The 17,945-nt window shown below is 51.4% G+C and overlaps 1 protein-coding gene across 4 annotated transcripts in view; it reads right to left on the bottom strand.

Annotated features, from left to right (window-relative positions):
- The window catches only part of VAV1 (vav guanine nucleotide exchange factor 1), a 45,339-nt gene extending 27,742 nt beyond the window's left edge, over positions 1 to 17,597 (bottom strand). For 3 of the 4 annotated variants that reach the window (XM_049639761.1, XM_049639762.1, XM_049639764.1), the window contains exon 1: positions 17,298 to 17,597. In XM_049639761.1, the coding sequence (XP_049495718.1) occupies positions 17,298 to 17,501 (204 nt within the window). In that variant the 5' untranslated portion in view covers positions 17,502 to 17,597. The remainder of the gene's footprint in view (positions 1 to 17,297) is intronic. The other variant, XM_049639763.1, reaches the window with a different exon arrangement.
- Positions 17,598 to 17,945: the final 348 nt, after the last annotated feature.

Below are 17,945 nucleotides of genomic sequence, written 5' to 3'. Positions count from 1 at the left end.
AAGGAGGGAGGAAGGGAAGGATGGGAGGAAGGAAGGAAGGGGGGAGGGAAGAAGGGAAGGAAGGAAGGAGAGAGAAGGGGCATTCTGCAGAAGGTGCCATCAATACAGAAAGCCCAAAAGAATACAGATAAATAACCAGAATCAATACAGTAACTTAACAATGCTAGTGAATACACAATCAACACACAAAGTTTACTGTGTGATGGTACATTAGCAAAAATTAATCATAAAATGTTATTTTTTTTAAGAAAACATGTACAAAATTCTAGAATAAGCAAAACTAATCTACGGTGATAGAAATCAGATCAGTGGTTGCTTCTGGGGTGGGGAGGGTGGCAGAGATTGACTCAGAAAGGCCACAAGGGATGGAAATGCTCAGTGTCCTGATAAGGGTGTGGGTTGCACAAGTGTATACATTTGCTAGAACTGGTTGAATGGTAAACTTGAACTGAGCATTTCACTGCGCGAAAATTGCACTTCGATTTTAAAAGGATACCATTTACTGTAGCCTAAAAATTGTAAAACAAACATACAAAAAACTAGTGATGAGTAACAAATCTAACAAAAAGAAGTGAAAAACTCTTTTATGAAGAAAATTAAAATTGTATTGAAAAATATGAAAGAAGATCTGTACAAGTAGAGTGAAATATATACTAATTCTTGTCCAGAGAGACTCAACATTTAAAATTGTTCAGCCTTCTCAAAAATTGAGCCATAGACCCAATGCAGCACCAATTAAAATCTCAAACTGCTTTTTCATGGAACTTGGTGCAGGAATCCTAAAATGCATATGGACACAAATAGCACAGTCACAAATAGCCAAGACAAGTCAAGCCGAGGGGAAAAGTAAACTGCGACTACTCACATCAAGACTTAGCATACAGCTACAGTAATTAAGACAATGTAACAACAGTAGTCAGCCTCCAAGATGGCCCCCAAATGGCCCACAGATCCCAGGACTTGTGTCATTTTTGTAACTGCCTCTCTCACGATTAGCCCTGTGTGACTAAGTATGCTGGAAGTAACAATACGTGACTTTTCAAGGCTGGGTAACAAAAGGCATTACAGCTCCCACTTTGGCCTCTTGGATCACGGACCGGCCGCCATGTTGAGACCACTCAGTCAGCCCTATGGAGGGGTCCCAGGGGAGAGGAACTTGGAGGTTCCGAGTGGCTGAATCACCTAGGAGGCAGACCCTGTAGCCACAGTTGAGCCTTCAGATGACTGCAGCCTCACGAGAAACCCACACACGTGCCTCGGTGAAAGAGCACTGCCTGTGTGAGCCAGTCCCTGCCTCCTGGAGCCCCCAACCCTTCCGGGGAGGCACCCTGGATTGAGAATGTACCCTCTTCCAAAGCTGGGATGAAGAGTTTGGCACGCATAGGTTTGTTCGATCCTCCCAACAATGTTGCTACTGAGGTCTAGGAGGCACGCTCTAACCCCATCTGTCCTTCCGATTGTTCGAGCCCAAAATGTTGGGGTCACCTTGGCTCCTCTGTTTCTCTCTCATCCACTTCCAATCCATCAGCAAATCCTGTTGGTTCTGCCTTCCAAATACAGCCAGAATCCCGCCCCTTCTCTGCACCTGCCTGGCCCAAACCACCATTATCATTCACCTGCTTTATTGCAATGGCCTCCTTATTGTATCCTTGCTTCTGCCCTTGGACCCATATCATTTATTTTCAAATATTGTCACAATCTTCCCAAGACTCCTCCCCTACCCAGATGCCAACCACAAGGCCCCACATGACCTGCCCCATCCCCTCCCCACCTTCCCCTCCTCCCTCCCTTCTCCTCACTCTCTCTGCTCCAGCCATACAGGCCTCCTTGCTGTCCCTCCAACATGCCGCTCACAGTAGTGCCCCAGGGCCTTTGCACAGGCTGTTCCCTCTGATCAGAATGTCCATCTCCAGTTAACACAGTGCCTCCCTTCCTTGTCTCTTTCAGGCCTTTGATGAAATGTCACTTCTCAATGAGACCTTCCCGGTCACTCTGCTTAAAACTGCACCCCCCCCCCCAACACATACACACACCTAGCACTCTCCGTCTTCTCCTCTGCCTTGTGTTTTTTTCTGGGGCACCGTGTATTTCTCTTATTTATTTTGTTATTGTCAGTCTGTCCCCCTTCACACACTAGAACATCCACTAGGAGAGGATTCTCAGTATAGTTTGTTCACTGCTGTGGCCTCAACGCCTAGTACAATGCCTGGTACCCAGGAGATGCTCCACAAAAGTTGGTGAATGCGTGAACCCATATTTTATAGATGGGACACCTGAGCCTCAGTGAGGATGTATCACTTGCCTGAGGCCACACAGGAAGGAATGAAAAGCCAGATACAAGTTCTCGGAGCCCAGAGGCCATGCCCCTAACCACTGTACCACTGCACCTCTTTGAACCACACCAGGCTGCCTCCTGATGCCACGAAAGAGGTTTGGCACATGACAGGAGCCACATGTAACACTCTCCTGCACAGCAGCCTTTGCACAGGCGGTAGGCTGACTCCAGACAGGGCTCTCAAGTCACCAGGGGCAACAGAGCACTTGGCCTCATCTGGCCAGAGGGAGGAAGTTCCCTCCTGACCTCAGGGAGATCAGCTGAGCCTTGAGACTTCTTCCCCCCGGTCATGTGACATCTCAAGGGGCGAAAGGGGCTATGACTCATCAGCCCTCCTGGATGGGGTAGGCCCAGCTGAAAAACGGGGGGCTCCCTCAGACAGCAGGAATGACTGAGGTTAGACCACCACAAGGACTTCTCGGTAGCCCAAAGCGTGGGAGAAGGTGACAAAGGACAGGAGGCCTTTTAACCAAAGGTAGGAGGGGCGTGTGAATACATTTCCTCCCCGTTGGTGAGGCGAACCCCTCAGCCCCCCTCCCCCTTCCGCCAGAATATCGTAGAGCTGGGCTGGCATCTTGCCCATATGCAAATCAGCACCCAGACACTTCCCCTTTGCCTGCGGGCCCCTCACCACCCCTGCCCGAGACAAAGAAAGAGCCACAGAGAGTTTGGTTAGCTTGCCACCCTCCTCCAGGGAACCAGTGTGCAGGGACGGAGGCCCCATTGGGTGGCTGGGGGCAGGGAGCAGGAGAGGGACCCACAGCTGAGCACAAGTGCAGCAATCTGCTCCCCCACCCCCAGCCCAGCCCAGGGAGCCACCGGAAACAGGAAATGCCTGTTACCAGGGCTTGCTCAGGGAGACAGAGGAAGGGGGGGGGGGGCCTCCGTGTTCAGCCCTGAAGCCCCTTAATCTTGGGACTGCAAGACTTCATCTTGCAGACCAGAGAGGCTGGGCATGCTGTGCACTCTTTTTGAAGCCTGGAAGCAGGGTGTACAGAGCATCACCTCCTCATCCTGGCCTTCAACCCCCCCCCCACGCCAGCCTGTCTCTCTTCTCTCCTCCCCTCTCACCCCAGTACACACTCAGCTTCTCAGTGCCTGTCAAGGGGGTCAGAGAGACATGGTTCGACTCCCAGCCCGGCGGCCGCCCGCTGAAGAAACTTGGGTGGGTCACTGCACCAACTTGGGGGGGGGGTCCTCATCTTCACTCTGGGCATGAAAATACCAACTGAATCTCCACTCCAGCACCTGGCCCAACAGCCAGGCTCATTCATTCATTCATTCATTCAGCAAGCATGTATTGAGTGCCTACTGCGTGCCAAGGCCTGGGACCCGGTGGTGGCCAACACAGACAGAACCCCGTCTCTACAGAGCTTACAGTCTAGTGGGGAGACAGACACTGAACAGACAGCGACATGAGACCGTTACAGCAGTGGTGAGTGAGCACAGGAACCAGCACAGGGAGCCACGGGAGGGATCTGGTGAAATGGCAGAGGTGTCTGATAAAGCCAAGGACCGAGGGGTGGCGAAGAGGGAGGAGCAGCGCTCCAGGCGACCCTCACACCCCGGGGGCTGGGATGTCAAACGGAACCACCAAGTTGGAAGGATGGCTTGGCAGTTTCTTAAAAGGTTAGACATTGCACCTACCACGCGATGCATTCTCCCCACCCCCACGGCGTTTACACAGAGAAATGAAAGCAAACGTTCACAGCAACCATACCAGTGGCAGCCAAAACATGGCCACCCAAAGTGTCCATCGACGGGAGAAAGGATTAGCAAAGTGGGGGGGGGGGGGGCGTCTGTGCGTTGGAATACTACTCAGGAATAAGGCAGGAAGGACTGATGCACATGGCACTGCAATAAATCGCAAAAGAAGGTGCCGAGTGAAAGAAGCAGACTACCACCCCCCCAACCCCCGCCCCCGCCCCGGGTGGCTCAGCCAGTGAAGTCTCCGACTCTTGATTTCTGCTCAGGTCAGGATCTCACGGTTTGTGAGTTCGAGCCCCACGTCGGGCTCCACACTAACAGCATGGAACGTGCTTGGGATCCTCTCTCTCCCTCTCCCCGCCCCTTGCCTGCTCATGCTCTCTCTCTCTCCCTCTAAATAAATATATAAACTACATTTAATTTATAGAATTTATAAAATATATAAAATAATATATAAATATATTTTAAAAAAAGAAGTAAACTAAAAGGGTACATAACATATGATCAGATGATGTCACATGAGAGAACACTTTAATTTTGCAACCACCCCTTCATTGATTCAACAAATATTTATTGGGCATCACCTAGGCCCCGGGTACTGATTCCGGTGCTGGGGATACAGCTGTGAACAAAAGGGATACACACCCCTGCCTGTGCGAGGCTGACGCTCTGGTAGAAGGAGACACACAACCAAAGTGTTACACGAATACCTATGTGGAGGGGGGGAGGTATTAAGGAAGAAAACTAAGTGGGATTAAAGGGATGGAAAATGCCAGGAAGGGGTGCAGTTTTAAATAAGGAGGTCTGGGAGGCTTCACTGAGAATGTGATGTCGGTGCAAAGCCTTGAAGGATGGAATGATCCAGGTGGGTGCCTGCCTGCGGAGGGACAAGCCAGGACAAAAGCCCTGAGGCAGGAGGCTGCCTGGTGCATAGGAAGAAGAGGTCAGAGGCCACTATGGCTGGAGCAGAATGAGAAAGGGGGAGTGGGAGGGAGTGAACAAAGGGCAGTTTCAGGGAGTGAACAAAGGGCAGTATTTGCCAAAACTGTGCCATCAAATGGGGCAGGTGCTTGTCCTCCAAGCACCCCACCCTTTGGCCATATCTCAGAGTCCTTGAGAGGGAAGCACAAATGATTGATGCCTTTCCCCCAATTCCCCCAGTCCCATGCCCCAACACAGAGCACACTGAAGGGAACAGCCACACATCTCTTGGGGTGCTGGATGCTGTACTCAGGTGGGGATCATTCCGAGCCCCCAGGACAAACAGGCACAAGACAGACAACCCCGGGTGGATTTCTGGAAACACACTATCCACTGAGCAGCCATGAAGGTGCTGTGGTGTTCCACCAGGACTGGAGGTGACTTGGAGGAAGCCGGGGACATTATGACGGCAGGAAGATCTCTGATGGGTTGTCTAGAGGAAGGCTGATGAGCTGTGTGCTGGTGGAGAATCCTAAGAAAGGAGATCTGGGTTTGATCTAAGGTTGAGCTGAACTCCAAAACCACCAGAGCCATTAGAGCTAAAAAGGACCCTGCCTTGCAAATTAAAACCGCTGCATTTCGTCTGTTCTCAGGCAAAGAGCAGTAGCAGCTGCTCCCGTTGAGATAATACACTGAGCTCAAAGAGGCAGTCACTATGAGGACCGTTGGCCTGCTTGCTCTCAGAGCCATTCCCTGTCTGCCATTTGCTCTACTCTGTAGCAAAGGGAACTACATTTCCCAGGCTCCTTTGCACCCTGGCTTCCAGGTAGGCTTAGCCAATGGGATGCCCAGGCAGGAAATCAGAGGGCGGGAGAAAGAGAAACCAGGGTATTTCTCCCTCTCTTGCTGTGCCTCTTCACAGCAACAAATATGTCTCCTTCCTGGTCTCAGCTCCCTGATGATAATGGCTCTTGAGCAACGTCCTGGATCCCCTGCATGGTTCTGGCCTCTGGATCCTAGTCACGTCACCTCTTCTACTGTTTCTCTAGCCTAGTGGCCACTCTCTGTGTTGCCTCAGTATTCCCCATCTGTCTGCTCAGCTCCCCCATCATCCATGAGCCATTCCCTGAATTAAATCCTCTCTGAAAGATCTAAGATGATTTCTGCTTTCCTGGCTAAACCCTGACTGAGAAAACGAGAAATTTGAAGCCAGGACTATCTTGTAAGGTTCATATGTCCCTTCAGAGAGGCAATATTCATATAGTGCTTATGGTGGTCACAGGTTTGGGGTTTCAAATCCCAACATAGCTACTTGTTAACTTGGGCAACTCACTTAAACTTTCCATGTTTCCATTTCCTCATCTGTGAGACTAGGGTTAATAATCAGTAACAGATTGTGCTTTCCCAAGATGGCCACAAACATATCGCCCATGCAGCAAGCTCTTCTGCAGTGTGATTTGTCACACCACCCTCAGGGGGTGGAGTCTGATTCCCCTGCCCTGGAATCCAGGCCGGTTTTGGTGACTGCAGCAAAGCGACACTACGTGGTCTCCAAGTAGGTCAGCAGCTTCCACCTTGTGAAACACTTGGTCTCTCCGCACTCCTTCTCAAAACCCAGTCACCATGTTGTGAGGGAGCCCAAGCCACACAGAGAGCCCGCATGCCAGTGCTCCAGTCACCAGCCCCAGCTGAGCTCAGCCTTGAGTCACCCCAGCCCAGACTGTGAGTGAAGGGTACTCCAGCTGATTCCAGCCCTCAGACATTCAAGGCTTCTCATCGTGGGGCTGACAAACCATCATCTCCACACTCCATTTGAATTCCTGACTCACAGAATCTGTGAGAATTCTAAAATAGTTGTTCTACGTCATCAAGTTTGGGGTGCTCTGATTCACAGAAGAGGTAACCTGAACGTAATGGCACCTACTCCATGGATTTGCTGTGAAAACCAAAGGAGGTAATAAGTTTTACATACTTTGGACAACACTTGCACATAGTAAGGGCTCCATACATCGGACCTGTTTCTATTGTTGTTATTTACTATACTTTCCAACACTATTCCCATCCACTTCAGTAAAACTGTTCTTTTCCAAGTACCAACACCTCACTGTACTCAGGTGGGGATCATTCTGAGTACACTTTCCTCTTTTGGCCTCTGGATACTACATCCTTCTGGCTTTCCTCCCTCCTGAGTCACTGGCTCTCTTCTGACTCCTTGGCTGCTTCTTCCTCCTCTCCCTGACCTCTCCATGCTGCTGCACCCTGGGACTCAGACCCCTTTCCTTCTCTCTCTCTCTCTCCCTCCCCCCTCCCTCTCCAGATGATCTCATCCACCCGAATGAGTTTGTTTACCAATCACAATAGGTTCTGCTTGCGGCATGTGACGACTTTAAAACCATTATGCTCACTTAATTCTTGTGACAGACCTATAAGGCATGGGCTATTGTGACCCCCATTTGAAAAGTGGGGAGACTGAGTCATGGAAAGTTTCAGTAAGTCATCCAAGATCCCACAGTCAGGACTGGAACTCAGACCCCCATGCAGCTAGAGTCCTTGCCCCTGGGATTATAGGACAGTTAGGGTATCAGCAGCACCCTTGTTCTTTACCCACTAGATGCCAGGAGCACACAACTCCCTCCAGTAGTGACAACCAAAAATATCTTCAGGCATTGCCAAATGTCCCCTGGGAGGACAGAGCTACTCCCCACCGCACTAACCATTAGGCTATGCCGCCTTCCTTCTCCATGGTAACTCAGCCCCATCAGAACTCCTCAAAACCTGGCTCTCCCCAGCCTTCCCATCTTAGCAGACAATGTCCCCATTTGGGCAGGTTCCTAAGTTATAAGCTTAGACAATATCTTGCCTCCTTTCGTTCACTTCTACACCTCCCCCATCTGGACCATCAGAAACTCTGATTGGCACAACCACCAAAATGGGAGCCCATCCATTAGTCCCAAGTCCTAGTCCATGGCACCATCACATCCCTGTGGGACACCTCCATCGACTCCCTCTGCCCATGTCCCCTCACTTCCATTTCTATCACCCTTACAGCCTGGTCCCCCCCCAGAGCAGCTAGTAGGACCCCTTTAACCTACCAGTCTGCTTAAACCCTCCAAGGACTTCCCATCACGTTTAATTTTGCACACGTACCCACAGCCAGGCCAGTGAAGTGCCTTCCTCCCAAATCTTATTCCCAGCTCTCTCCCTTCATCGTTCACCTTCCTTCAGACCCTCCTCACAACAGGGCCTTTGCACAGCATTTGCCCCCCCACCCCCATTCTTCCCAGAACTAGCTCCTTATCCTACAGCTTTCAGCTTGTCTTGACCACCCTCCAGAAGCATGACCCTTTCCTCTTCTCCAACTTGACCCCTGGCCTATTTTGTCTGCAGCCGTTACTGTAACATTTTGTTGATTTTCTTGTTTACTGTCTATAGTGGGTTGAATGCTGGCCCTCCCCAAAAGATGTGACATCAGATGCATAGAACCTATGAATGTGACATCATTCAGGAAAAAAAAAATAATAAAAGGACTTTGCAAGATGTAGTTAAGGATCTTGAGATCATGAGGTCATCCTGGATTACTGGGGAGGGGGGCACTAAATCCTTCAACAAGTGTCCATACACAAGATACACAGAGGAGACCCACAGATACACAGATGCAGGGGAGACAACCTTGTGAAGACAGAGTGACACAGCCAGGAGCCAAGCAACGCCTGGAGCCACCAGAAGCTGGAAGAGGCAAGGAACTGTTTGCCCCCAAGAGGCTCCAGAAGGAGCTTGACCCTGCCCACACCTTGATTTCAGACCTCTAATCTCCAGAACCATGAGACAATATGTTTCTGTTATTTTAAGCCACCCAGTTTGCGATCCTTTATTAGGGCAGCCACAGGAAACAAGTACACTACCCTTCTCCCCCACAAGGCCATGAATGCTGGAGAGCAGTGAGTGTATCTGTTGTGTCCCGTCCCATAAGCCCTGCACTCAGCACAGCGCCTGTGGCTGATACTAAAATAAATGATTATTCTAACTCAAAGAAGCTCACAATCTCTTCTTTACTGTCCTCAGACAGTAATTGTTCATACACGTCTCTTTGGACCCTCCCCAAGACAGGAAGCTCACTCCCTCCAAAACAGAGTTTCTGTTTTGGACACTTTGACTGCAGACACTTTGTTGTCACAACTGCAGGGGAGAGGGTGCTACATGGGGTGGGTGGAGGTCAGGGATGCCTCCAAAAATCCTGCAATGCACAAGGCAGCCCTCAGGACAGAGAAAGATGCAGCTTCCAATGTCAACGGTGAAGATCTGTGCTGAAGTTAGTACTTGAAGCCAATATAAACGTGGGGGGCCTCCTGACATCTACCCCCCCCCTTCTTCTGCCAGCAGACCCTCAGTGTCCCCTGTGGAACCATGCCCCCTCCTCCTAATCTTGCTCCTTTGGGTGGGGACCCCTCCTCCCCAGCTGCTGGAATGGGTGTGTGACTCCAACCCAGCCAATCAGAACACTGTATTCCACCAACCGCAACAATTGGTTTGGAACAGACACGTGACACACACACCCCCGCCCCCGCAAAGAAATCACGTCCAATGAAGCATAGACTGGGCTTGAGTGCCCATTTTCCACTGCACACAGAACTGCAGGCAATACGCTTGGAGCGGCTGGGCATCCTTGCCCACCACGATGAGGGGAAAGAATGGCCGAGAATGCAGGAAAACACTCACAAGACAGCAGAGCCAAGAGATGGGGGCGGGGAGGGGTTCCTGAGACTGTCAGAGCCTCTGGATCCAGCTGGACCTGAAGACGTTTTCTCCCAAGCTTTTCACTTATGGGAGCTAATAAATCCGATTTTTTACTAAGCCAGTTTCAGTGGGGTTTTCTGTCACAAGGTCTAAAACTCTTGGTGAAAATTTCTGCAGACTGAGCTCAGAATTTCCTCAAATTTCAAACTTCTCTGACTGAACATCCCTTATTTCTTCCCCAGGGGACCTGACCCCCAAGTTCCTCCTAAAGTCCAGGTCTCAGAACACCATCCCTGCTATCAAAGGGCGACAGTTCATCTCTGCATTGTGGTGAGGTCTTTAGGAGCTCAGCTATGCCCACCCAACACAGCCTCAGGTTCTGCCCACTTCCTGGCCATTAGTGTTAACAAGGGAGACAAACAGAACTTATTTTGGCTCCTCAAATATGCCCCAACCTCCCACACTCGATCGGCATGTCTCCTCCTCCAGGAGGCCTACCCTGATTGCTTCTGGGGGTCTCCTCCTCTCTGCGCCCACAATGCCCTGGGCTCCACCCACCCATCATGGACTGTGCTCCGCTCCTTTGTAACTGCCCATTTCCTGGTCTACTTCAAAGAGCTGCATGAGGGTCTGTGTCTCATTCATCATGGAATTCTCTATCATCCTGCACATGGCCTAATAAAAGGAAATGTCTATGACGTGGGTGGTGTCATTATTGTTATCACTAGCATCATCATCATTTTTCCCATTTTATAGATGAGAAAACCAAAGGCAGAAGAGGCCTTGACACTTGCCCAAAGTCACATAACTAGGAACGAGTACAAGCTGGACTGATCCCAAGCAATCCATTCTTAACCACTGCTAAACCACTACCACTAACCAATAATAAGTAAGCACTCAACAAATACCCATTATATCAGGAAGCAATTGGAAAACTCTGTAAAGAGACAGATGGTAATTTTTTTTTTTGGCTTCGTGTCTTTGTCATGACTAGTCATATCATGAAATCAGCCCCAGACAAAACGTCCATAGATGTGTGATTTGTTGTGTCAATTAAATTTTGTTTCTGAAATGAGGCAGCCACCTGATAAGTGATAGTTTGCTGTTCCTGTATGAAAGGGACAATGAACAGATGAATGAATAGTCAGTAAATATTTATTGAGCACCTACTATGTGCCAGGTGCTGTTCTAGGCACAGGGACGCAGCTGTGAACCAAACAGACAAAAAGCCTTTCCCTGACATCCAGTGGGGGGAAGTGGATAATAAACAAACAAATAAAATCTATGTAAGTCAGAGGGCGGTAAGTGCTACGGAAAAAAATAAAACAAGAGAGAGAACAGACATGCAAAGGCCCTGAGACTGGATGGGGCTTGGTGGGTTCTGGGAACAGCAAGGAGGCTCTTGTGGCTGGAATAGAGTGAGGAAAGAAAGTCCTGAAGGGTGACATGTCCCAGTACTAGACCCAGAAGGAGGTCAGTACACAGAATAAAACGTTAGAAGAGAAGGCACAATACCAAATGGTGATGCTCCCAGACTTCCAGCCCCATCAGCCATAGTAGATATTTTCAGATAAGATCTTCTGGTCAACCCAACCCAACCTACTTTGCTGCAATTTTCTCCCACCCAGGCTTCCCCATCCCTAGCTGGATCCCTCCCCTGTGGCTTTGGTTCAGGCCCTCCTTATTCCTTTTCCCACCATGGACTCCTCCAAGCCAACCCCTCCAGACCTGCATCTCTGAAGGCAGCGAGGCATCACTCCAGGGTTCTACGACATTGACTTTTCTATGTCCACCCAACCCATTTCCTATCCTCCCTGGCTCCCAGCCAGACCATTTTCAGCCTCTCTTGCAGTTGGAGGGGGCCATGTGATGGAGTTCTGGCCAATGGAACAAGAATGGAGACGACAGCACCACTTCTGGGCCTGGCCCATGACGGCCTCTCATGGGTTCCCTCCTCACACTCCTCTCCCCTACCTTCTGGGATAGAGACGGCTCCAAGGGCTTCAGGGAGAGAAGGGCCATGGGATGGGGAGAGCCCAGGTGCTACAGGGACTTTGTAAAGAAGAGCCACCCTCTTAAGCTCCCAGTTGACCCAAACTGGATTGTGATGTCAGCAAGAAGTAAACTCTTATTGCCACCGAAGTGAACAGTTTGTTACAGCAGCTAACATCACACACGCTGACTTACGCCACATCACACAGCCAACTCAGACTGACTGAAATCAAATTAACCAAAAGCGTGCCTCCACCATTTTAGCATTTGCTAAATTCAGCACATCGATCACATTAATAAGGAATTTAACTTAACCTGTCACATTTAAGGCTCACCCAAGCCTTAAAGGTGCTATTCACATCCCACTTTATAGATAAGACAACAGACAACCTCAGACAGGTTAAGCAACATTTTTTTTTCCTTCAAGATCACAAAGGTAGTAAGTACCTGACTTGAAATTCAAGCCAGCTTAATATGTAAAGAGTTTCTAAAAATCAATAAGAAAAAAAGGGAAACGGTCCCAGAAGGAGAAAAAAAAATGGGCAAATGAAATGAACAGATACTACTTTGCCGAGAGAAGAGAGAAATAGCTCTTAGACAAAGGAAGAGGTTCAACCTCACTCAGAATAAGAGAAATGTGAATTGATCTATAGTGAGCTTTATCACCCATTAAGTTGGCAAAGCTCCAAAAGCTTAACAAGAGAACAGTCTGTGGCAAGATGAAGGACAGTAAGCACTCTTATGCTTTGCTAGTGGTAATGTAATTAGAACAGTCCACAGGGGAACAATCCCATATGGAGAACAGCTTGGCCATATGTGCCAGAAACACTAAGGCTCACACACGTTGGGCCGGCAAGTCCTTCTGAGAATGTATGCCATGAATGTACGTGCTCATGTGTATGGCAGCAATAGTAAGATTTCTACGTAGCCAGGGACTTTTGTACGTTCTTTAGAGTAATCCATTACCTGTCACAACGATGCTTAAAGATAGGGATTTATTATCCCCATTTTACAGATGAGGAAACTGAGGCACGGACAGGTTAGGTAACATACCCAAGGTCACAGGGTGGAGTCTGCAAAAAGCGATTCGTGGACAAGGTTAATGGCTGCAGTAAATGTATCATAATGAAAGCCCGGTACCATCCAAGTGGCCACTGAGAGAAAGGATGATCAAATAAATGATCACCCAGCTGAGCAGTGGGACAGAGGCATTTTAGGGCGACTGCGGACAGCAAGAACCCCAGGACCGGGCTGCCCACGGTTCCAGTCCCCAAGTCTGCCGCTTCCAAGCTGGGTGCCCTGCAGCAGGTTACTCAACATCTCTGTGCCTCCATCACTCATGTGAAAAATGAGGATAGTTACACCTAATAGGGTGTTGTGAGAATTAAACAAATGTAAAAAGTGCTTAGAACAGGGATCTGCAAACTGTTTCTACAAAGTTCTGTATAGTAAATATTTCCAGCTCCACAGGGAGGACAGTCTCTGGGGCGACTGCTCAACTCCATAGCTGCAGCTGGAAAGCAGCCATAGACGATATATACACGCATCAGTGGGGATGGCTGGGTGCCAGTAAAACTTTATTTATAAAAACATGCTGTGGTCCAGATTCCGCTGTTGGACTGTAGTTTGCTGGCCCCTGGTTTGGACTAATGCTTGGCACAGAGTTAGCTCAACAGAAGCAATTTGTTTAACAAATGGATTATCCGGCATATCATACAGTCATTTTTTTTTTTTTTTTTTTGAATGAGGACACTCTCTCTATATTGATTTGGAAAGATTCCCAAGACGATATAAAGGAACCAGTTGTATGTACCATCTTTCAAGTTAAGGGAGTAGGGTAGGAAATAAGAACCTACATTTCTAGTTGCCCATGTTTGCAATAAAGAAATTCTGGAAGGATATACAGTCGACTTAAAAAAGAAAAAAGTTACTTATGAGGAAAACAAGGAGCTGGGTATCTGAGGGACAGGACTAGAAGTTAAACTTTTCCCTGTGCACCTTTTTATGTGTTTTAATATTTGAACCATATGAATGTATTATTTAACCAAATATTTTAAAGACTTTTGCAGGCTCTCTGTCCCCTAGCATAGGATTTCTCAACCTTGGTACTATTTTCAATTGGTTTTTCGTTTGAGAGAGAGAGAGAGAGAGGGAAAACGAGCAGAAGAGGGGCAGAGGGGGAGAGAGAAAAAGAAAGAGAGAGAGAATCTCAAGCAGGCTCCACACTGAGTGGACGCGGGGCTCGATCCCACAACCCTGGAATCATGACCTGAGCCAAAATCGAAAGTCGGATGCTCAACCGACTGAGCCACCCAGGCGCCCCTCAACCTCAGCACTATTGATGTTCGGGAAGATCATTCTCTGCTGTGTAGGATACTGAGCGGCATCCCTGATACCTACCCACATTTCAGTAGCATCTCCTAGATATGATGGGGCCAAAAACGTGTCCAGACATTGCCAAATGCCCTGGGGGGGGGCAAAATCAGCCCAGCTGAGAAATACTACCCCAACCCAAATTCCTGCTTGCCATTATGCTACCCACCCTCCTGCTACCCCCCGTCCTTCCTAAACAGACAGTTTATCAGGCGTTTTCAGGTGTCACAGACTGTGCTAAGCAGTGCTGACATAGTACAACCATCCTCCCAATGAAGGTGCCATTTGTACCCATGTTTCACAGATGGGGAAACTGAGGCTCAGAGAGGTGAAGCCAGGAAGTGGTGCGTCAGAATTTGAACTCTGGCCCCTCAGAGCCACCTCCCTCGAGCTGAGGCCCTATTCTAACTCTCCTGCCCTCTCCACTGCCTTGCCAGTGACCGGGGCATTCACAGGCTGGGGACCTTGACATCATCCAGGGCCCAGCACCTGTTCCTGCCAGGTCTAATCAGCTCCCGTGCCCTGGCGGGTCTTTCCCACAATGACTGTCACATTCATCCCTCCCTCCCCACTCCCTTGGCCTTACACTTTCATCTCTGCCACCCAGACTCCCAGAGGAAGGAGCTGAGTTAGGCTGTCTGCGGCTCAGTGTGCCATCTATGAGGATATGATCCTGTCTCGGCCTCAGATCTCAGAGGGACCATCCAGCTTAGAGACTCCCCCTGGTCCGACCTCAGTCATGAACCACTCCCACCAGACTCTGTGGGCACCCACAAGCTCTCACCTCAGGGCCTTTGCACTGGCCGCACCCCTGCCAGGAGCACTGTGTCCCGGAATTCACAAGGCTCATTCCCTCACTTTCCCCAGGGCTCTGCTCAAATGTCACCTTACCAGCGAGGCCTCCGGGACCCCCTATTCAAAAGCGTGACCCGCACACTCCCACGCTCCCTCCCCTGCTTTGTTTTGTCCCTCCCCTCCCCACAAGTTAGACATTGTCGGTCTCGCCCACTGCAATTCGGGCTCCTCAGCGACAGGGCTCTGTGTGTGTGTCTCAGCACCAAGAAGAGGCCTGACATACATTGTAACTGGTGATGAGTGAATGCCCTCTTTCAGCCCTCTTCCCTGGAAACAACCGAGAAAAAGCAGAGTAACTGTGAAGAGGAAAAGAGAGAAACGGAGAAGTATCCAAATTGCAGCCAGCCGCTCAGCCCAGGAGCATCCCCACCCCTCCCCGTTTCTCCCTCTGCCCTTCGCCCTTCTGTATCCCAAATGCCACTGCCACATCCCACAGGCAGTCCACATCCCCAGCTTATATCAGTTGACAGACGGGGCCCTGCTCTATTCATGTGGCACCTCACCTCCCTCCACCTTACTGGAGCCACCTTTTAGCTTCCTGCACACATCCCTGCTAGGAACAGCGCACAGGGCTGAGCTTCGAGGGGAGACGAGATGAGCAGGGGGCAGGAAGGCACAGAGCTCCAGATGGGGAGGATTGGGGGACCCCCTTGTGCAGCCTGGGGCCTGACACAGCTGGGCACAGGAAGCCAGAGCAATGAGAGAACTCCTACTCATGCTGCAAAACATCACACAAATGTCCCCTCTTGTATAAAGCCTGACATCACCAGGCAATGTCTTGCCTTTGCCTCAAGGGCCCCCAGCCCAGAGGTTTCTCCCTCTGTCCCAGTCCTGACAACACAGGGCTAGGGGTGTCTGTGTCTCCCAGCCTGGGAGCACCCGGAAGGCCACGCCTGGGTCCTCCGCACAGCCCGGCACAAAGACAGAAGCTGTATCCCTGCAGCCCCCCGCAGCCTCCCTCCTAGATAGTAACTCCACGTCCCCGTGCCCTTCCTTGGGGAACCAGCTGTAGGCAAGATGCAGGCAGGGGTGGAAGTTCATCCTCAAGTCTACCGACTTCCTGATTAGCTGTTGTTAGAGCCTCACTGGGGACCCTGACTGCCTGCCAGCCTGGGGCCAGACGGGGACGTTTGGCTGGAAGCTGGGAGGTAAGCAAATGTAGGCAAATCTGGGATGGCCTGTGGCCAGAGGGGCTGGGCCTCAGGAGTTCCCTCACCCTTACAGGAAGCCCTGCCTAGGCTAAGGAGGGTGGGCCACCCACCTCTCCCACCCCATGGCCCTGTCCCTGGGGAATGCCCCCAGGGACCCGCCCCTCCTCCCCCGCCATGGGCCCACTACCCTAGCATCTGCACATGGCCTCTCGGACCAGAGAAAAGGCCCCAGAACAATGAAACAATGCACAGATCCCGGCACAAAGGTTTCATTCCAGAGTGGAGCCTGAGGGCCAGAGGCCAGGGTCCCCTCAGACTCCCAGGGCAGGTGAGGCAACCAGAGCCCCCAGACCCCAGCACGCACGGCCTCTACCCCGCACCCAGGAGACCACAGCGGCCCAGAGAAGGTGCTACAGACAGTGGCCCCAGTCACGTTATCTCCTCCACCCCCACCACATTCAAATAGGGATTTGAATATGTTTCCTGAGCCTGGCAGGGCCAGCTCAGTCCATCCACCCTCCCCGGACCTGGGCCCTTGCAGAAAGCCCTACAGAGAAAGGGCAGCTGTTTCTAGGCTCCAAAACCCCAGGATCCACTCTCGGGCTCAGGACCAGGGGCTTTTCTCAATGCCACCTAGGGATGGAGAGAGCTAGGAAGACCAGAGCCCAGGGGCCCACAGCTCCCCACCCACCCCATGCGCCCCAAACGCCCCAGGCCCAGGCAGGAAGCGAAGGGGAAGAAGATGTGAGGGGAAGGAAGGGGCCCAGGCCCGGGAGGAGGAGACACATGTGGGGGAAGAAGTTGGTGGAGGCCCCTCCCCCATAGGCAGAAGTGGGGGGGATGTCAAAGGAGGCCAAAACCTCAGGCACCCCATTGGACACCTGGGGGTTCCCAGGTGTCCCTCGATAACCCCCACACAGCCCCACCTGGGGCTTGAACCTCAGTGGACTCAGTCCGGGACCCGAGAGCGTTAACCCCGAGTTTGCTAGTTCTCAGCCTGGACGTGCACTAACTCAGAGCCTGTTAACCCACTCCTGTTAACCTTGGGTGAAATACCCCAGAATCTCAGAGTTTACCGCCCCCTCCAGCCGCCCCCCATCCTCCCCTCCACGCCAGCCCCAGAGCTGGGAGTATATTCCCGTCCACATCACAAGCCCAGAGTTTCAGTGCCTTACCCCTCCCGGTGCCAGCCCACGGTGCACCCCCCCCACTCCCAGCCCTTGGCTCACCTGAGACATCTGGGGGCGCAGGTTGACCTCACGCAGGTTGATGGCGTGGGGCAGCAGGTTGTTGAGCAGCTGGCACAGAAGGACGCCATCCCGCAGGGCCTGTGCCAGCTCGCACACCTGGGCCCCATCCCAGGTCACGCGGTGGCTGGGGGGCAGCACCCGGCACTGGATCAGCCAGTGGGTGCACTGGCGCCACAGCTCCATGGTTGCTGCCTCGCCGGGCGGCCCGCGCCCTCGCGGCCTCCACTGCCCGCCTGCCTGCCTATGCTAGCCGGCTACCACTTCCTCTTTGCCTGTAACTGTCGCCCCGGAGGGGGTAGAGGAGGAGGAGCCATGGGGGGGGGGCGGGGCGGGGAGAGGCGGGAGCATCAGCAGTCCGGCCTCCCCTGTACAGGACTCTTTTCCCGCTCAACACAGCGCACCTAGGAGTGGGGGGCTGCTGCTGGAGCTCCTGAGGCCTGATGCCTTCCGCCACATCCAACCCACGAGCAGTAACCCCCCCCCCCCGGGGCAAAATACTCAAAATCTGCTCTCTTCTGAACCCTCTCTCTTCTGCCTCCACTCTGGCTTGGCCCCCCAACATCCTAGCTTGAATCAACACATTCCCCCTCCACCCTGGTCCCCAGGCTCCCCACCTTGCCCCCCCCC

This window comes from Panthera uncia, chromosome A2 (genome assembly GCF_023721935.1).
Source record: "Panthera uncia isolate 11264 chromosome A2, Puncia_PCG_1.0, whole genome shotgun sequence".
Taxonomy (NCBI): domain Eukaryota; kingdom Metazoa; phylum Chordata; class Mammalia; order Carnivora; family Felidae; genus Panthera; species Panthera uncia.
Note: the sequence above shows the minus strand (reverse complement) of the source record. Positions and strands in the feature narration are given on the sequence as shown.